At 50.9% G+C, this 21,147-nt stretch overlaps 1 protein-coding gene across 1 annotated transcript in view; it reads left to right on the top strand.

Annotated features, from left to right (window-relative positions):
• The window catches only part of ARVCF (ARVCF delta catenin family member), a 339,824-nt gene that overhangs the window by 226,723 nt on the left and 91,954 nt on the right, over nt 1–21,147 (top strand). Inside the window, exons 5-6 of the mRNA XM_069100847.1 lie at nt 2,614–2,694; nt 6,857–7,097. Coding sequence (XP_068956948.1) covers nt 6,876–7,097 — 222 coding nt within the window. The 5' untranslated portion in view covers nt 2,614–2,694; nt 6,857–6,875. The remainder of the gene's footprint in view (nt 1–2,613; nt 2,695–6,856; nt 7,098–21,147) is intronic.

The raw sequence follows: 21,147 nt of genomic DNA, 5'->3' as shown, positions 1-21,147 counted from the left end.
GGTGCAAAGGTGAAATGGACAGGCCTTGGTGCCATATTGGATTTGGGGGCCACGAGAGATAGTGAAGATCTAGTGACTCCTAGGTTGGGAGCCTTTGGGACTGGGGGGAGGGTGTGGCCCTAAGCAGCAGTAGGGAAGGGGGCAGAGGTCGTTTGGGAATGATGAGCTCAGGTCTGGACCCGTTGAGTTTAAGATGTCTACTGGACATCCAACTTGAGAGGTCTGATAGTAGTTGGAAATTTGAAACTGGAGGTGAGCAGAGAGGCTAGGGCTGGACAAGTAGATCTGGCCCCCTAACAGAGGTGATGGGATTCAGGAGAGCTGAGGAGATCACCAGGGTAGAGGGAGAAGAGGGCCCAGGACACCTACAGGTGGGTGTCACCCAGATGAGGGTCCAGCAAAGAAGATGGAGGGTCCAGATAGGTAAGAAGAGAACCAGGAGACAGTGATGTCCCTAAAACTAGGGAGAAGAGAGGAGCAAGGAGGTGAGGGTGACATCACCAAAGGCTGCAGAGAAGTCAGGAAGGATGAAGGCAGATGTTCTGAGTGCCTTTTACCAACTGGTAAATAATTAGAGCCTGGAGTCAGGAAGAACTGAGTTCAAATCCAGCCTCAGAGAGTTACTAGCTGTATGACCCTGGGCTAGTCACTTAACCCTGTTTACCTCAGTTTCCCCATCTGGAAATGGCAAACCAACCTAGTGTGTTTGCCAGGAAAACCCTAAATGGGGTCATAGAGAGTTGGACACCACTGAAAATCGGCTGAACAACAACAGGTAATTGGAGGAGTGGGCAGCTCAGTCCTGTGTCCTTGGAGTCCCCCAATGGGGCAGGGATTTCCCAAGGCTCTAGGGTAGTGATTATCCTGGATGTTACCTTCCAGTTGGAAAAATGGGTGTTCTCTGAGCACCCAGCTCTTCTTCAGGGTGCTCTTAGGGCCTCTGGAGATACTGGGTGATAACGCGTTGGCAATAGGCCCAGGGGAGATTGAGCATCAGGTTATTTTAGACCTGACATTCATGTATTCAGACACAGACCCACTTACATGCACATGGTCATTGGTACTCTACCAGTAGTCATCAGTTACACATATTAAGGGTCTGGTTCTTTCGGCTTGTCTGGGTGTTCTCTCTTCCTGTGTAGAGATGAATGGGGGCTCTGAGCTATTTCATGCCTGACTCTTTCTGCCCGAACTGAGCTGTCAGAGTTTTCTCTGTAGGAATCACTACTCACTCAGTGTCTAGGCTCAAAGCACCAGCAAGACATGTCAGCTCCTCCCTAGCCGCAGTGTCCATCCTTTTCCTGTTGCCCAGATCCTCCAGAAATCATCACTTTGCCCATGGATCCCCAACAAATGCACAGCCCAGCTCACTCCCATGAGCTGTCTCATACCCTCCCAGTCTCTGCACAGGCTCCCCCCCAACTCATCTCTTTCTCCATCAAAAACAACCAAGGGCTGGCTTCTGACCACACATGCTCCATATATTACCGGTACCAGGAGAGTGTCCCTGAGCTCTCTTCCAGTCAGGGAGAAAATTCATTACATTGGACAACGAAGAAGTCCCTCCTTCTACGGGAAGCCATTCTCCATCCTCCCCCCCACCCCATATTTGGTGCCTTCTTTCTAATCATCACCTTCGTTCATCCTGTCTACGCCTTAGGACTAGGGTAGTGGTTATACAGATAGAGGGGAAGGAAGGGATGTGAGAATCCCTCAAAGCCTACTCCTGTGTCATATAGGAAGAAAGTCCTTGCTAAACCATGGGTGGCCTGAACAAGACTGCAGGGACTGTTTAAACTGCCGTCAGGAACAGAGTTCATTTACATATGATTCTTTTCGTGAGAGCAGACTGGGCTGGGTTCCTGCTACTTGGTGTGAGTGGGCTGAGTTTATAAACAGGCAGGTGGGCTGGCGGGATCTGGCTTTGAGGGGTCAGAGAGGGCTTGTCTCAGCCTGGTAGCTTCAAAAGCTCCTGCCGACCTCCAATGGGTCTGTCCTGTGGGTTCATGTAGCTGCCGGTGATGGTGTCTGGAGGGGATGGCATTGTGGGTCTAGTGGAAAAGCCTTGACCTGGGGGTCAGGAAGTCAAGAGACCTGGGTTCTAGGCCTGCCTTTGTTTCCATGTGAAATCACTTTTCTCTGATGAATGGGACTAGTGTCTGCCCTGCCAGCCCCAGAGGGCTCTGACGAGCACCCCCTACTTCCTTTCCTGGGGCCTTGACACCCTTGAGGGAAAGCTCTAACAAATTGACTGAGTCACCTTTAGCAGGCCGCTCACCCTCTCCCAGCCTCAGTTTCCTCCCATGTAAAATGAGGGAGTGGCCTAGATGACTCCTCAAGGCCCTCTTAGCTCGGATGGTCTCCACCTCTGTCTTCCATTCAGCAAACATGGATTGAGCATCAGAGTTCCGATCAGAGAACCGGGCTAGGTTCCAGAAAGACAAAGAGATAAGGCCCAGCTGTGTGCCCTTCTGCAGCTTGGGGTCTGACTGGGCAACGTGGCATTCCCGTGGCTGAGGAGGAGCCCCTGGGGCTGGGGCTGGGGCTGGGGTGGGGGCTGGAGCCCTTCCTGCTAACTCACCTCTGACTTCTCTCTCCTCCCTCTTGTTACAGCTGCTGCTATCCTGCTTTCTCTAGCATAGTGGGCCATGGTCTGCCAGGGCTAACTCTGTCCTCTCTCACCTCCCCTCCTAGGTGGGTATGGCTCCCTCCCTACTGCATGTCTTCTCTCTGCATGCCAGCCCCAGCCAGCCTCAAGAGGCTACACTGAGGGGTGGGCACTTGCCCGGGGCTCTGCTGCCAATCTTTGGGGGTGGGGGAGCAGGAAGCAGGTGTGCCCGGGCAGTGGGCAGAGGCCTGTAGTGGAGTCAGACTCTGCCCTGCCTGTCTGGGAGCCAGGGCGAGCCTTTGCTCCTCTGAGCACCAGTTTCCTCATGTGGGAAGTGACTGAATGACCACCAAGGTGCTTTTAAGTGCTGACCTTCTATGTTATAAGCACCTAACACTATGTTCTAGGGCCCTCCCAGCCCAGATATTCCATGTTCCAAGGCCCTCCCACTCTGACATCCCCTGTTTTCAGGTGCCTCCCACCTCTTCCAGCCTGTTCTAAGGCCTCTCCCAGCCCTGACATCCCCTGCTCCAGGACCCCTCCCAGCTCTGACATCCCATGTTCTAAGGGCCTTCCCAATTCCCAGCCCCCAACTGGCTGCCTCCTCGCTGGGGCTCACTCTTAGCAAAAATCACCTGGTCAGAGTTCCCTCGAAGGGGCAGAAGGGGCATCAGGCCGTGCCTGTGCCGCTTCCTAGCCATGTTCCCCTGGGCCATTCTCCTTCTAAGCTTTCTTCTCTGTACGGTGCCCTCCTGGCCTCACAGTCTTTTTATGAACCATAAAACGCTAGGAAGTGTGACTGAGCAGGAGCTTGGGAATATTCCAGGAGAGTCTCCAAGGGCATAGGAAGTGACTCCTCAAAGCCGGGCCTCTAACCCTAAGCTTGCCCCAGATCGCAGGGTTCTCGATTGGAAGGAATTCTTGAGGTGGCTTGTGCTGGGCCTGGAGCCCAGAAGATCTGAGTTCAAATTCAGCTTCAGACACTTACTGGCTGTATGACCTTGGGCAAGTCATATCACCTGTTTGACTCAGGTTTCCTCATCTGTAAAATGGAGACAATAATAGCACCTCCCTCCCAGGGTTATTATGAGGATCAGATGAGGTCACATATGGAAGTGACGAGGGCTAGTAGAGGTTACCTGTCCACCCTCTTCAGTTTACAGATGGGGAAACTGAGGCCCAGGGAAGATAAGCTAAGGAGAAAAAGGAGTGGTCGAGGATTTGAATCTGATTTCTCAGACCCCTTCTCCTGTCCACTCTCCTCCCTCTCTTTTCTTCCCCCTCCTCCCCTTCCTCTTCCTCCTATTCCCCCTCCTCCTCTCCCCCTCCTCCCTCTCCTCCTCCTCCCCCCCCCCTCCCCCCTCCCCTCCCTCCTCCTCCTATTCCCCCTCCTCCCTCTCCCCCACCTTCCTCTTCCCCTCCTCCATCTCCTTCCTCCCTCTCCTCCTCCTTCCCCTCCTCTCTGCTACCTCCCTCTCCTCCTCTTCCTCCTCCTTCCCTCTTTTCTCCCCCCCCCCCCTCTCCCTTTCTCTCTCCTCCCCCTCAGAGGCCTGGAACCACACTGTGAATTCAGCCATGTGGTCTTGTCTCACCCGGCTGCCTTTATCCACCAGGGTTTCCATGCTCCAATTTCTTTTCAAAGGCTGAGGAGCAGATGAGGAGAGGCTGGCCTGGGGACTTCCTACGTGGGGGCATCCTTCACTTGGGCCAGGCCACTGCCCTTGCAGGATCCCTGGGGACCCAATTAGAATGTAGTCACGGACCAGAGAGGATCCGTGCCCCCATCAAAAGCCAGGCACTTCTTTTCATCTTTCTTGGTCCAGCTGTTCAGCCTGGCCTCAAGCTCAGTTCATACCCATGTGGTTCCTGGTTGTGTGACCCTGGGCATGTCACTTAAACCCCACTTGCCTCAGTTCCCTCATTTGTAAAATGAGGGCAGTAGTGTCGCCCCCTCAGAGTAGCCTTGAATGTCAGGTGAGATGATGCTTTAACGTGCGCTCAAGGTGCCAGGCCTTATTCTGACCTTCTCCCCCCATTGGCTCTCTGTGGCCCAGCCCCCAGCCTGTGGTCTGTACCAGTGTGTCTGCAGCATCTTTGACACACCGTCCCTGCCCTCCAGGCTCTGTCACACACGTTCTCTGGGCCTGTGACCTCAGCCAGCTCAGCAGTCAGGCTCCCGGGACCCACCTGCCCCAGGCACAGGCAAACAACCAGACTCTCCAGGGTCCACGCCAGGCCTCCTGGGGCTCTCTTCTTCTCCTCCCTGGTAGGATTCTCAGGGCTTTGACCATAGTGCATGGGCACTTCAGGACAGGAGGAAGCCTTGTGCCCTGAGTGGAGTTATTGGCAGCAGCTGCTCTGTCTCCCTGACCCTGGCCCCATTACTCATCTGCCCTGCCTGCTAGTGTGTGCTAACACACGACCTCTTTGGGATCTGGCATCCTGCCCTCATCACCTCTGACTGTATCTGCAGAGGATGCTAGCTCCCTGAATAAAAATGGAGTCACTTGGCCCCGTGCATTTCCAGAGGTGGGTCCACTTGTCCATTTTCTATCTGGGCACTGGCCTCATGTTCCTGCTTAGGTGGACTGTCTTCCTTAGATTCTGTGTGGATGGAAGGGACTAAAGATGAGTTTTGAGGTGGGAGCAGGGCATTTACCAAGATCCAGGACAAGCTCATGCAATGCGCCTCTTCCGCAAGAATTAGCACCCTGGGAACATGCGGGTACACTCTGAAGGAGACCTTTTCCACCTGGCATGGCCGATCTGGGCCCCATGAAGCCCCCGGTGTCTGCTTTCATTGGAACAATTCAAGGGCCAATCCTTGGGGTGCAAGATGGTACCATCCCCTTGCCCCCGAGGCTTCTTCTTTCCACTTCTGCTGGTTCATTCCACATCCCATCTGCCACTGGTCCTGCCCAAGAAAATCAAGGTGGTGAGCTGTTGCTTCTGGAGGGAGCCTCCCTGAGCTGGGTCAGGCCCCAGGTCTCCCACATCCCTCCCAGGTGGCCGCCGTCTGCGCTTTGCCCAAAGACCTCCAGTGAAGGGAACCAGACTCGCTGTGGCCACCCTGTGACCCAGAGGCACCTCCTCCCCTCTAGTTGTTAGAAGCTCCTTCCTTTCATCAAGCCTCAGTCTCCCTCTCTGTAACCCCCCACCATGGTTCTGCCCTCTGGGGCCAGGTAGAAGCAAGCCCAAGCTGCTCCAGCCAAAGGCCCTTCACATTGAGTGATGTTAGCAAAGCACTTGGCCCATGTCAGTCCTCACCAAAGCCCTGGTAGGGGTGAAATTATTATTCCCATTTTACAGATGAAGAAATTGGCCTAAGAGAGATGAAATGCATTGCCCATGGTCACACAAGTAGTAAATGAGACAGAATTTGAACTCAGGTCTTCTTGTCTCCAAACCTGGCCCTCTGTCCATTGCTCCACTCAGTTACCTGGGGCTGGCCATCATTTCCTGGCCTTCTCCCCAGTTCCTTCAGTGGCTCTTCTTATGGCCTGGCTTATACCCCCTCCCCACTCTGGCCCCCTCCTCTGAAGGTGTGGCCTGCTTTGGCTGTGGTCTGCTAAGGGCAGAGAACAGCTGACCCAGTGCCTCTCTGACCTAGGCACTGCTGTTTTACTGACGAGGCAATCTCAGATCTGCCAGACCACACTGCTGACGCAGCTTTAAGCTTGTGGTCCACTGAGACAGCCTAGCCCTTTTTCACATGACACTTTTTCTTTGGTAGCTGTGGGACCTTGATCAAGTTCTTCTGAGGCTTTGTTTCCTTCTCTGTTGTCTCAGATGGCTGCCAAGGTCCCTTCCAGTTCACTTCCATTCTCTTCTCACCTTTTTATTTGAGCCAGCTGTGCCTGCTGCCATTTCTCCCAAGGCCCATCCATCTGGAGGGCCGGGTCCCTCATTTCTGCCTGTTGAGATTCATTCAAAGCCCCCGATTTGCTCAGGGATATGCGCTCAGGAGGCAGCTTGAAGTCTGTCTCCTCAGTCACTTGGCTTTTGGAAGGGATCGAAGGCATTAGATGTGATTCTGCACAATGCAGGCCTGTTTTCCATCAGCCCTGGATTAATTACTTTAAATTTAAAATTTAATCAATGAACAAAAATGGAGCTGCTCTCCCAGGGGCCAGGGTTTTTGTCTCTGAGTGAGTGTTCTATCGAGCCGCCTTCCTGTGTGTGGGGGAATCCCTGCACGAGGTAGCTGGGCCTGGCTGCCTCCCCTAACCTCTCCTTTGCCCTGGGCAGCTGCTAGGCCAGAGCCACCATGGATGAGTATGATATCAGGTCGGCTGCCAGCATCCTAGCTTCCGTCAAGGAGCAGGAGGCCCGCTTCGAGCGGCTCACGCGGGCCCTGGAGGAAGAGCGGCGAAATGTCTCCCTGCAGCTGGAGCGGGCTCACCAGCCCTGCGAGCAGCCTCGGGCCAGTACGTGCACCATCGGCAACGGGCAGCCCCTGGCTACCGCCTGGCAGCAGCTGGTCCTGCAGGTAACACCTCCCTGCATGTCCCCAGCATGGCTGCCCGGGGCATGGCCCTCGGCTCACATGGGAACCTGGCCATGTTCTCAGTGTTTCCTGCATCTGGCAGGATGAGCTCATTCTACTGGGGGACTGGAGACCATTTGCTTTTTCCCTGATATGTCTGCATGCCGGAGATTACGTGCATGTTCACTTCTGTGTCTCTGTGGGTCTCTGCATGTATGTGAGGGTCTGGGCCTGGCTCTGAGCAGCCTTGTACTTTGGTGCAGATAAACCTGAGGATGTGTGCCGATGAGCATGATGGCCTCTTGGAGCAGGTGGCCCCTTGTACTTTGCCATTGAGACAGAGCTGTGCTTTTGAGGGACAAGGCTGAAGGAGGCCAGGGCCCTAGGCCTACCATGTTTCTGTGACTGGACTGGTCAGTGCTTGTTGAATGGGCAGGCCTTCCTGGAAGTGGCCTGTCTGGAAGGTGTCCAGGGATGATGGGGCTAAAGCTACCAGGGTCAACTTCACAGATCAGGGACTGAGGGTTACCAGGCCTGACCCACAGGGACCAAGTGACAGTTTCACTTCACCAGACTAAAGTGGTTCTCAACTGATAATCTTAGGGGGAAACACACCAGTGGGGGCTCAAGCTGATGGCATTAGAGAATTACTCCCAGCTCCTTAGGTGTACCCCTGGAACCCCGGTGGGGAGCTGGGGACTTGTCGGTAGGAGTGAGAGTTGACAGAAGGATGCCCCAGGCATTTACATGAGCTACATGGGTACCCTTTCCATCTTATGCCCTCGCCTCCCTCTGAAGGAAAAGCCTACTTTGCCTACTCTATCCAGATGGCCTACAGGGCTAGAGAACCTGCGGCCTCGGGCCACATGTGGCTTTCTAGGCCCTCAAGTGCATCCCTTTTACTGAATCCAAACTTCATAGAACAAATCCCTGTCATGTGGCCTAGAGAGGTGCAGGTTCCCCACCCCTGGCTACCACATAAATGCAAGCTAGGCCCAATCCTGATTAGCTTCCGATATTAGCAGAGATTGGGTATATTCAGGATACATTCTGTTGGCACTTTGGACTGCGTCTGGCATCTGGTAAGTGCCTAATAATGTCCAATTGATTGATTGATGGCAGCAATATGTTCTATGGCCCTCAGGCCAGGGGTGTTGTCAGAACTGGGATCCAGCTTTTCTGGAACAAGGCCTTCTGTCTCACAAGATTCTACATTCAGCGATCGTTCCAGGGTTCCGCCAAAGCATGCCCTGTCTCTCTTCCTAGGGTCTCCTGTTCAGGCTCACTGGGCAAGGGGTATCTTGAAAAAAGAAAACAAGCAAGCCTGGGCCAGGACGTCCTCCTGCCCAGAGAGGCCAGACTTCCTATCAGTCACTAGGCCAATCCCAGCCCCTCCCAGGCAGGGCTTGGCTGCTGGCTTTTGGTGTTTTTTGTTGGTGCCTTATTGCAGCTTACCCAGAATAAACTGGCCCCACATGACTCCCTGGGACACATGGGGCTCCCCTGGTGCCTGCCCGGCAGCCTCATGTTAAACCTAAGTTGGGCCGTTTTGGTGTTTTTGAAGGGAATTCTGTTTTTGTGTTTTTTAAAGAAGGAAGAGAAAGGGAAGGGAAGAAGCCAAGATCTGAAGGGTCCATACAAGGTCAGAAAAGACAAGACCAAGGTCTTATGAAAATTGGTGGCCAGCTCAATGTAACTCTGAGCCAGATCCTTCCCTCCCATTCCTCACCCGTCTCACCACCATCCTTTTCCTCTGAAGGCTGAGCTGCCCCAGACTGACTGAGCTGAGAAGGGCCACCTTGGCTTAACCCTCAGAGTCTAGCACACCCAGCCAGGCACCAGGCAGGGCAGGAGTGAGTGGTCTGGCTCAGCAGGGGGTACACTGATAAGAGTAGAGGTAGAGGGCTGAGGTCACTTGGTCTAGGCTTTCCTCATCTCCCCCCCTTGCCTTCCTGGGCTTCCTTTAAATCTCAGCCAAAGTCCTACCTTCAAGAAGAAGCCTTTCCCAATCCTCCTTAATCCTAGGGCCTTCCCTCCTTTGATGCACACAGTTGTCTGCCTGTTGTTTCCTCCCTTAGATGTTAGACAGACAGTAAGCGCCTTGAGGGCAGGGCCTGTGTCTTTGCCTCTGTTTGTATCCTCCATGCTTAGCACGGTTCCTGGCATATGGTAGTCCAAATTCTAGTTGACTGATGGGTCCAGCCTCAGAGTGAGAGGGTGGAGTGAAGGCCTATGTTCCAAAGAAGCCAATAGAAAGAGCCCAGAGTTTGGGCACCAACGCTTCCTGAGGTGGTTGTGAAGGGTCCTTCCCGATAGTTGTCCCAACAGCTGCATGAGGGCCTCTGTTGCCTTCTCTGTCTCTACTCAGACAGTCTGGCCTGCCCAGGTCCTCTGGATTGAAAGGGCTTTCACTTACCTACGACTGTCAAGCAGTACTGCTGCTGAATACTACAAACCTGTCCTCTTGGGGCTCACAGTCTGGTGGGGAGGACAGCTCTGTGAGGTGCAAAGGAAGCCTGGTATACTGGGTAGAAAGCTGGTCTTGGAGGCAGGAAGACCTGAGTTCAAACCCACTTGTGACACCAACCTCTGAGCAAGGCCATTCATTCTCCTGTATGTGCCTCAGAGGACTCCTGGGAACCACAAGCAGCATTTGTCTCAACAGCTGCCCGAGGGTTTCTGCTCTCTTTCCTACTAGGGCCGCTCAGAACTCCCACCTCATCCAACCTGGCCTTCCCACTGTTAAAATGAATTATTTGAAATAAAAAGAAACAGATTACTAGGCAAATAAGTAATGATTTAATAGCCAGGCTAGCAAGTTACCAGTAAATCAGGTCAATTAATGCCTTGGTAATTAGTAATGGAGTGATTTACAGACTTATTTTTATAACGAAAAAGAGGAATAAGAAAATAAACCACGGGGCGGTCAGGTGCCTCAGCGAGTAAGAGCACCGGCTCCAGGGTCGGGATGACCTGGGATCGAATCCAGGATCTGACACTTAGCACCCACCCAGAAACACCTGGCCGTGTAACCTTGAGCAAGTTACTTAACCCCGATTGCTTATAAAAAAAAAAAAGAAAACAAACCAGGAAACTTGTTTTAAACACAATTTGATTGGACAAGGCAGGTCATCAGACTAGGGCGTTTCTCCCAGGCTTTCTTAACCCAACAATAGCATCAAGCTGTCAAAGTGACATTGCCACAGAAATCCTTGCCCTACAGGTAATGGCTTTTGTAACCACAAAGCTTCCCAGGAAAGGGGAGCTGGAGGTCTGAGTGAGAACCAGCCCGCCATCTTCCAACTACCAGCCTTAGAAGATGCCATTATTATACTTAACCTCTAGCTCAAGAAAAAAGGGGACTTGGGGGTGGCTAGGGGTGCAGTGAATAGAGCACTGGCCCTAGAGTCAGGAGGACCTGACTTCAAATCTGGCCTCAGACACTTAACACAAAAACTAGCCGTGTGACCTGGGGCAAGTCACTTAACCCCAATTGCCCTCCAAAAATTAAAAAGAAAAAAGAGGGCTTATCCACTAAGACTTAAGTCAGAGCCCCTTCCCCAGCTGCCAGAGAGGGAAACTTAGCCTTTAAAAAGACTCATCATCCTATGATTATTTTATTCCTATAAAGCTTTGTGTCTTACTGCAAATGACAGTCTTCTCAACCAATCTATTCACTAAATCTATAGGTAACCTAGGATTAAGGGAGTATCAGTTAGTCTGGCTTAGCTGTGAGGGCCAACTTTTCCTCCATCCTACCATACAACTAAAGATAAATCCAAGTATTCAATGAACTGATTTCCTTTGGATCGGGGATTGGATTTTATGAGCTTTTGGGAAGTGTAAACCCCTTTGGCTACAGTCTGGTCAAGTCTGTGGATGCCTTCTCAGAATAACGTTTTTAAATGCATAGAATAAAAGGCATAAAAATATAGTTACTGAACTTAAAAAAAAATGAACAACTCAGGGACCTCAGGTTAAGAACCCCTGGTCTAGACAGAAGGGACTTTTGTTTATGTATGACCAGACATTGTCATTGCTAACTCAGAGGTGGGCTGCAATCCGTGCCAGCGGATAAAGAAGCCACAGGGAGTTCCCAACTCTAAAAGCACAGGTTTTCCTGAGATGCCCATAATTCTATCACAAGGGAGAGTTGGATTGGTACAGAGCAGAGAACAGAGAATGAGTTGGGGTGGTTACTTCTAGCTGAGGAAAATGGCAATAGGAGAAGATGTCTATTCTGGGCTCAAGGGACAAAAGGAGAAAATGCCTGGAGACAGTAGGGTCTTATCAAGTCAGGTAGCATTTATCAAGTACCTACTGAGTGCCAGGCTCTGTAGTGACCATTGAGCAGGAAGACAGCTAGATTGGCTGGAGCATTGGCTATCTGAAGAATCGGGCGAGATGAGGTTGCACGGGAAAGCTGAACGCAGCCTGTTGGAAGTGGGCCTTGATGGCCGACATCAGAATAATACTGAATCCTGCAGGCAGGGGGACCCATGGAAGGTTTGTGAGCAGGCAGGTGGCGTAACCAGACCCGTGCCTTAGGAAGGCCCTGAAAGAAGCACATGAAAGGACAGACTGGAGAAGAGAAGGGAGAAAGCAGAGGCAGGGAGGCCAGGAAGGAGGCTTCTTTTTTTTAATTGCTAAGCCAACTTGATTTTCCAGTACTTGGCGCATAATAGGTACTTTGGCACATAGTAGGCACAATAACTATTGGCTGATTCACTGACACTGGGCACCCTGGTGACCATTTCCAGGGCGGGAGCTTCGGACTTACTGCTCTTCTCCCAGCACCTCTGCACCTTCAAATGACGTGGGGGAGGAACTGAAAAGTCAGTCGGGGTAATGGGGAGGGGCACATCACCCCTGTGCTGCTGGAGATGTCCCCAGGATAATGCTGGGGGGCCCATGAGTTCCCGGCTGACATCCCAGGACATTTATTCAGCCGTAGAAAGCAGTCATTTTAGGCACCTGTGCAACAGACATCAGGACATTACATTTAAAGGAATAATGGGATTGATTAGGAACAATGAAGATCAATTCATCAATCGATTAACATTTATCAGGCACCTACTATGTGCTAGATAGGGACTTCTGTGTTAACTCTTTTGAAAGGTTGAGAAGGAAATGAGGATAATAATCGCTAGAGTTATAATCTCATTCTATAAACATATGTTTAAGTATATAGAAATAAATATATATATATATTACATATATAGCATATCCTAATAGAATATATTGCATATATGATATGTAATAACTATATATAATATAATCTCATTATCCCATTTGATCATTATGACTTTTGAAGAATGTACTGTGATTATCTCCATTTTACAGTTGAGGAAACTGAGGCCCAGAGGGGCCAATTAATCTCCCCAGAGATCAAAGATTCTCCAGTGGATGTTGGAGAACGGCTGTCAGTGGGTGTAATAGAGTGAGCAGGGACCCAGAAGACCCAGATTCAAATCACTGCCCTGCCTTTTGCTGTCTTTGTGACCTTGGGTAGCCAGGTAGCACATGGATAGAGAGCCAGACCTGGGGTCAGGGAGAACTGAGTTCAAATCCTGCCTTAAATACTTACTGACTGTGTGATTCTGGGCAAATCACTCAACCTCTGCCTGCTTCAGTTTCTTAATCTGTAAAATGGACATCAGGACACCTACAAATTGATATTTGTAAAGTATTTAAAGGCACAGTTATATATAATAAATATATTATAATAATTAATAAATGCTCATTTCCTTCCCCTCTCTGAACTTCAGTTTGATTGGCTCCTAGGTTTCTACATTTAGAACTGAATAGAACCTCCAAGGTTCCCCTCATTTTCACAAATGAGGAGACTGAGGCCTAGGGTCACATAGCCGAGTTAAGTCAAGTCAACAAGCATTTATTAAGCACCTGCTGTTTTCCAGGCACTGTGCTAAGCACAAAGAAAGGCAAAAGTCAATCCCTGCCCTCAAGGAGCTCCCAGTCTCATTTTACTAAGGTCAGAGGTGAGATTTGAACCCAGAGCCTCTGACTGCTGATCTTTGCATTAGGGGTTGGAGTAGACCATCTCTGTTACCCATTTAAGCTCGGACCCCATGATTTCTGGTCGGCTCTTTCTTGCTCCCACTCTTGGCCTGGAGAGTCCAGGGCCCGGCCCGGGGTGGAACCATGGGAAGCAGGAAGGAGGGCTCGGATGCTCTGGGCCTCAGCCTGAGTGCTAGGCTCCCCCTGGCTGAGTCAGCCCTGGGTTCTCTTTGTCTGGGAGAAGGGCCTTCTGCTCTGTGGGGTGTTTGGGAGTTGACACAGCACCCCTGAACCAGCCGGATCTGTTCCACCTCCTGGCCCCAATCGAGAGCTGGGCAGGGGCCCCAAGGTGGCGGGAAGAGATAGGCCTTGGCACTGGCCAGATCAGTCTGAACAGACCAGAGTAAACAAAATCAGGGAATGGTCATGACATCACTGGTCACCAGCCAGAGCCCTGCTCCCTCCTGAGCCAAGCCAGTCCCTCCCTCACTATTGTGAGCTGGCCGCTTGGCAGGCTGGCATCCCGGTCTCTGAAGGGGCCTCCCAGGACCACAGAACCTTGGAACTGGCAGGAAGGGCCCCTGCCTGAATGAGGATCCCCCAAAAGGGTCGTCCAGCCCCTGCTTGGATACCCCTCCAGAGCGGGGTATCCAGCTCACCACCTCCTGCAGCTGCCACCCTGTCCTGATCTCCAGCCTACACTGGCCTCTTTGCCCTTCCCTCCAGGGCTCTGGGGCCAAGGACAGCAGGTCTGAGCACCCCTCGGTGTGGAAGCCCTTCCAGTGTTTGAACAGTGGCCATGAGCCTCTGGGTCTTGTCTGTGGGTGGAACAAGGTTGGGCAGGGGGGGAGGGAGATGCAGGCTCAGAGGTCTGTTCTAGAGCCTTAGAGGGCGCGAACTTCAATCTCCTCAATTATTCACAAGAAAACTGAGATCCAGAAGTCCCCTGGGGAGATCATGGGGGGATCTGAACCCGGGCCCTTGGCCTCCAGAGCTGGGGAGTGTTTCACTCTGCTATGCCCATCTCAGACCTGGGTGGGGCCTCAGAGGCAGAGAACCATCTATACCTGAGCTGGAATTCCCTTCAAAGTATCCTTGACCTCCCTCCCATGCAGCCCTGGGAGCCAGCTCCAATGGTCGGGGCAGCTTTTCTTCCTATGAAGCTGGAATTGGCCTCTCTCTAGCTCCCTCCCCCCTTGCCCCAACTGCTCCCCCTGGGGCTGGATAGAACTAGACTAATCCCTCTTCCACTTGACAGCTCTTCAAATATTTGAGATCTGTGATATATCTCCTCTGAGTCTCTGCCCTTTTCCTGGCTAAACATCCCTTGGGTTCTGTCAACTGATTGTCAAATCAATGCTGTAACCAGGGTGGGACAACCAGAACTTTGTCCCAAGGCAGCAAAATTTAGAGGATGCTGATAGCACCATCCCAGGGGTTACTTCTTCAGTGGGCATCAGTGAGGATTTGTTCAGTGCCTACTGTGTGGTGGGCATTGAGCTAGACACTGGGAACAGGCTTGCAAAGGGTGAAACAATTCTTCCCCTCGGGGGTCAGCCCCCCGCCCCCCCCCCCCCCAGACTCCTCCAGCGTCAGTCAGCAGCACAGAAACCTCCCAGGCTTCTGGGGTATGCTGACTTTCCCTTAACAGCTGTACTCCAGGTGAACTTATCCAGCCTCCCCCTCCCTCCCCCTTGTTTGAGGTGCTAAAATTCCTAGTTAACAGCTCTGTCTCTCTGGGTCACCTTCCTCTGGACACACTCCAGGTTTTTATCAATGTCCTTCCTGAAATGAGACTCCGGGGATGCCTAGAATACTCTGGACGTGACTCGGTTTCAAGCCACAAAACCTCCCTGTCCCTCCTCCCCCAACGCCCCTCATCCTGGCCACCCAACTGTGGCCCCACTCCAGCTAGTCAGGAGCCCATACTGGATTTCCTGTGTGGATCCTTCCATCCACTAAGTCAAGTGGAGACACTCCCTGCCTTAGCAGACATGTGAACTTGGGGGCTAGCTGTGACTGACAAAAAGGGATCACTCCTGGTCACCCTTCTGGGAGGAGCCTTTCCTTACTTAACTCACCAGACCTGAAGTGACTTACACGGAGCCCATTGTGGACCCTCCACAAAAACCTTCCCAGCTTGAGATTGGCCCAAAGGTCTGCTCGAGCTGGCAATAGACAGACAGAGAGACAGGTAGATAGATAGGTAGATAGATGGATGGATGGATGGATGGATGGATGGATAGATAGATAGATAGATAGATAGATAGATAGATAGATAGATAGAGATAGATAGATAGATAGATAGATAGATAGATAGATAGATAGATAGATAGATAGACATGACAGATGGATGGATATAGAGAGATGATAAATAGGGTGGGTGGATATATAGAAAAATAGGTAGATGGAGGGAAATAGATGAGAGAGAAAGGGAGAGAGTGGGGGGGGGGGAAGCACGTGCTCCCAGGTCGGGGTGTGCCAAGTCAGTTGACACCTTCTTAGACCATTTTTACATTTTCAGTGTGAGCGCTTACATCTCAGAAATCAGTAACAATTTCACAAACCAAGACTTGACTTTCTTGTTGATCATTGACTGTGATGGACAAAATGTTAACAGTGCAGATGAATCCTGTAACTCTCATCAGCACCCCCAGCTCAGGGTGGAACCAGGACGTATTTACAAATGTTTACCAGGTGCCAGACTCTGGGCTAGGAACTGGGAGTACAGACAGGCCCTGCCCTGGGGGAGCCCATCATGGGAGCTGGAAAGGGGCCGGGCAGTTGCATCAAGGTCAGATTTCCCACAAGATGAAGCAGACCTCACCTGTTAGAACCGCAGGACTTGGGGCTTGAGTGTAAAGGAAGAGAGCAGGCATTTATTGAGCACCTGCTGTGTGCTAGGCACCATGCCCAGTGCTTTATAAACATGATCTTGTCTGATCCTCACAGCGGATCCCCGCTTTACAGATGGGGAAAGAGGGGAAATGACTGGTTCACGGTCACACAGCTGGCGAGTGTCTGAGGCAGGCGGCAGAGCCGCCTCTGTGGGCAGCACTGTGGGACGTCAGGGCAGAAGCCTAGGATGTGCTAACATCCTTTCTGTGACAGGAGGGGATGATGCTGTCATACTCAGAGCGGGATGTGGCCCACAGAGGTCTGTCCCTTGCCTCTCTCTCATGGCAGCCTGACCTCCATGGCACCCTCTTGGCCCACACCAAGTTTGCAGCCCACAAAGACCCTCTGGGGCTTTCATTATAAGCCTCCATCATTGCATGTTATAACTGGCTCCAATAAGTTGGGATTTTAGTAGGTTTCATTTACATTTTGTCATGATTTTAATGACAGCATAGGGCCTCCTTCCATCCCTGTGGGGAGAGCTTCCAAGGCATGAAGCTAAAAAGGGCGAGGTACACTCAGAATGGGAGGGAGAAGCCTGGTGAGGCAGAGGGAGCGCCAGCCGTTAGATCCTGCTTCCACCTCTGCCCATGTGACCCCAGGGAGGACATTTGGCCTCCTGAACCTCAGTTACCTTAGCTCTAAAGTAAGAAGAGACGCCTGTAGCCGGCACCGGCCTGGCCTGGCTGCAGGTGAGCTCACAGCTGGGATCACGGGAAGCTCCTCGAGCGCAGGGCCGCTGCCCTTTTAGGGATTCTGTCTGCCCTCCTAAGACACTGCACTTATGAACTGACAGATGGATGGACTGAATGCCGTGCAGAGCTGGGCTGTTGTCTTTAGTGTTATTGTGGCTGAGTCTCCTTTGGTGATCATGGAGGAATGGTAAGAAGTGGGACAGGAATCTCAGAGGAAGGACCCTCAGGGGCATCTAGACTAGTGCTTACAACAGTGTCCGGCCCTTAGAAGGAATGCCGTTCACAGCCTCCCTGACACAGCGGTGTGGTTCGTGGGGGCCTAGAATCAGGGAGAGTGGACTCAGCACAAGTTAGGTGACTCTGGGCAAGTCACTTGTGAAGACTTCAGTTGTGCAGGGTGTCCAATGGCAGGCTAAAAAGCTTGGACTTTATTCTGTCAGCAGTGGAGAGCCACGGGAGGTGTTTGAGCATGGGAGGGTCAACACATCACACCAAGCTGCTCAACAGTAGAAACACTAATGAAAAGAGTTCCGGGTGCTCAGGCCTGTCAGCCCTGAATTCCGATTTTGCCTTAGACGCTTGTTAGTTGAGTGACAATGGGCAGCTCTCTGGGCCGTACTTTCCTCCTCTGTAGAATGAGGGGGCTGCATTAATAATCCCCGAGGCCTCTTCTAGATTCAGAATTCCCCCATGCCTGGGCCCAGTAAGGCCCCGCTGCGAGCCAGGGCTGTTCTTCCTTAGCTCATCCGACTGGCGCCAGGGGTTCATTGGTCTGTGGGGGAGTCCCCGCGTTCTGGTCTCCAGGTTGGCCAAGCTCTCTTCCCTCATCCCTGGGCACGTCCTGTTCCCTCCTCTCTTCCTCCTACCTGCCTCCCACTTTCTTTATCATGAGTATGGGATTGAGAGCCAGACCCTGCCTCTGACCGCTTGTGGCCTTAGTTTCCCTATCTGTCAAATGACAGGGTTGGAGGTCACCCCTCAGGCCCCTCCAGCTTTGGATCCTGTGATCCTAACCCAGGTCTCCTGACTCTAAAGTCTAGTGCCCTGTCCACCACAGTCAGTGTCCATTAAGCTCCTACTGTATGCCAGGAGCCACACTAAGCTTGGGAGATTAAAAGACAAAACGAGCCACTTTTACCCTCTACATGTCCCCAGGAGACATTATCATCATCCTTGCCGCTGATTAGCACTTACTCTGTGCTAGGAGCTATGCTAACCACCTTATACTTACCGTCTTCTTGGTTCCTCACCACAACCCTGAGAGGTAGTGTTATCCCCACTTTACAGATGAGAAGACTGAGGCAAACGGGTGAAGTGACTTGCCCAGGGTCACACAGCTAGCAAGCATGTGAGGCTGGATTTGAATTCAGGCCTACTTGACTTCAGACCCAGGCTCCATCTGCTGTACTCCCCAGCTGTCACATGTACCAATTAATCAATAAGCATTTATTGAGTACCTACTATGTTCCAGCCACTGTGTAATGTATGGAGGAGTTTACATTGGGGTTTGGGAGGAGTCGACGTGCCCAGTGTGGCCTCTCCAGGCCCTGCCCCTCCACCTGCCCACCGCAGCTTCATGCGCAGAGGGCTGTGTGGACAGACTGTGTCTCTGGGGAGGCCCGGATTGGGCCTGGGGGTGCTGGGTGGGAGGAGACAAAGCATCCTTTAAGAGAGCAGCTGTGGTCCCTGGGCAGGGCCAGGCAGCCCCATCACAGCCTGTAGACCCCCCCCCTTTGACCCCTCCCACCCCTTAGGGAAGACCCAAAGGAGCTTCGGAGAGCTCTTGGCCTTCCCAGCCCATTCTCCTGTATCTGCTGAGGGAGGACAAAGGCAGCCGGGATGATATTTAAGCTCTGGGGTTTTACTTCTTTCTAAATGACTGTCAGGGGCTTCTCTCTCTGAGGAGGCCATGGGTCTCCCCTTCCCCCAAAGTCAGCCTGGGAAGGACTGGTTCAGGGTGGCTTGAAGCATTGGGAGGGCCCTTAGGAGTCATCGAGCCTACCTCCATCATTTTACAGATGGGGAAACTGAAGCCTAGGAGACGATTGATTGATGGAAGAGCTGTTAAATGACTTGTCTAAGACCATGCAGACAGCCAGCCATAGAGCTGGGATTCAAACTCAGGTCCCTTGTCTACATTCAGAGTTCTTTTGATCCACACTGTCTCCCTCTAGAGCATTTTGGGGGTACTTGCCAATCACACCCAGGTAAGGGACTGCAGGGAGCTGTGCCCTCAGGTAGGGGATTGAGAGTGAAGAACGGCTGGGAAGATCAGTGATGGGACCTCAGCTGAGATACTAAAAGTGCTAAACCCTCTAATTGTGATGCCCTGGGCCAGAGCTGCTGTTGGCCTACCCTCGTCACAGCGCTCTGAAAATCATTTGAACTGGGTGACCTTTGACAGGTTACTGAGAATCAGGCTATGGGAGCTGGAAAGGGCATTGGAGACTCAACTACCACAGATTTTGTAAATGAAGAAAAGGGGAGTGACTTGGCCAAGATCACACAGTTCCTATGGTGCCCAAACTAGACACAAGGCCAGATCTCTGCCTTCAAACCTAGGATACTTTCTTGTATGACACGGTGCTTAAATCTTTTTTTTTTAATTACTATGTTTTGTCTTTACAATATATTTTCTTTTAAAAACTTTTTTTTCAATGATCCACTTCCACTCCACCTCCCCCACCAATTGAGAAAGCAAGAAAGACAAAGCCCATGTTACAAACATTTATAGTCAAGCGAAACAAAATCCTGCATTGGCCGCGTCTGAAAGAATTGTTTCCATCTGCACACTGGGTCCATCACCTCTCTGTCAGGTGGGGGCCAACATGCTTCATTGTGAATACTCTGGAATCATGGTCATTGCCTTCATCTCCAATTATATCCCTCCCCCTCTCTTACCCATAGAGCCATCCTTTATAACAAAGAAAAAAAAGCATTCAGCAAAGCCAAGTCTGACAATATATGCAATAGTCTGCCCCCGTGGTCCCCCACCTCTGCAAAGAAAAAAATTGCATTTTCTCGCTCCTTCTCCAGCACCAACTTGACCTTCGTACTTACAGAGTGTTCAGTTTTGTCATTGCTGCTCTTTTCATTTCTGTAATCATGGAACGTATTCCTCTCTGGTTCTGCCTACGTTACTGTGCATCCGTTCATAGAAATCTTCCCAAGCTTCTCTGAATTCTTCTTGCTCATCACTTCTTACAGCGTCCTTTCCCAATCATGGGTGACCACTCTGTTACCCATTTTTTAAAGAAAAAAGCACCACCATCACTCTTATAGCCCTTGTCTTCAAGATTTGACCCAATTGGGGTAGATACCTGGGATCCCTAAATACAGGGTCTCTGATCTGGACAATTTAGTCACTTTTTTAGCATTATTCCAATTGCTATGAAGAATATTCAGGCCGGGGCACGTAGGTGGCACAATGAATACAGCACCAGCCCTGGAGTCAGGAGGACCTGAGTTCAAATGTGGCCTCAGACACTTAACACTTACTAGCCTGTGTGACCTTGGGCAAGTCACTTAACCCCAACTGCCCTCCAAAAAGAAAAAAAGACTATTCAGGCCAATTCAGAGGCTCACCAATAGTGTCATGATGTACCCATCTTGCCACAGCCCCTCCAGCACTGACTCTCCTTATCCTTTGTCATCTTTGCCAATGTGCTGACTGTGAAATGAAATGTCAGAGTTGTTTGATAAGCATTTCTCCTATCTTAGTAACATTGGACAACCTCTTACATGGTTGTTCGTAGGTGACTTAAACTTTATATCTGTTTCTCACTGTCAAGTGTTTTTTCTTTCCTTAGGCTAACATTAATTAACCTATAATAAATATATAATTATAAGTATATCCTTAAATAATATTATTTTAATTAACAAAAATATATGAATAAATATAAAAATTAAATAGTCTATTCTAAAGTTAATTGATCTCCCACCAAGCACTATTTGAGTACATTTAGAAACATATAGCCAAAGTTTCATAGATAGTGAAGGTCAGAGCAGGGACTCCAACTCAACACTTGCTCTGGAACTAGAGAACCTGGGACAGCTAGGTCTGGAGCACCAAGTCTGGAGTCAGGGAGATCTGAGTTCAAATCTGGCCTCAGACACTACCCGTGTGACCCTGGGCAAATCACTCGATTTGCCTCAGTTTCCTCATCTGTAAAATGGAGATCATAATAGCACCTACCTTACAGCATGGTTGTTAGGATCAAAGGAGATAATATTTGTAAAGAGTTTAGCACAGTGTCTGGCACACAGTAGGTACTTCATAAATGTTAGTTATTATTCTTTGATTTTAGCTACCTGTGTGACCATGGGCAAGACCTTTCACCTCCCTACCTTCATTTTCTTCATCTGTAAAATGAGGGAGTTGGTTTAGATGGCCTCTGAGTCCAGAGTCTCCTGGTAGTAATGTTAGTGGTCTTGCAGAAGTC

The sequence above is a fragment of the Petaurus breviceps genome, unplaced genomic scaffold, assembly GCF_028583685.1.
Source record: "Petaurus breviceps papuanus isolate PSGF00001 unplaced genomic scaffold, PetGlider_PUasm1.0 428, whole genome shotgun sequence".
Lineage (NCBI taxonomy): Eukaryota > Metazoa > Chordata > Mammalia > Diprotodontia > Petauridae > Petaurus > Petaurus breviceps.
The sequence above is the reverse complement of the archived record's forward strand: the minus strand, read 5'-3'. Positions and strand labels throughout refer to the sequence as shown.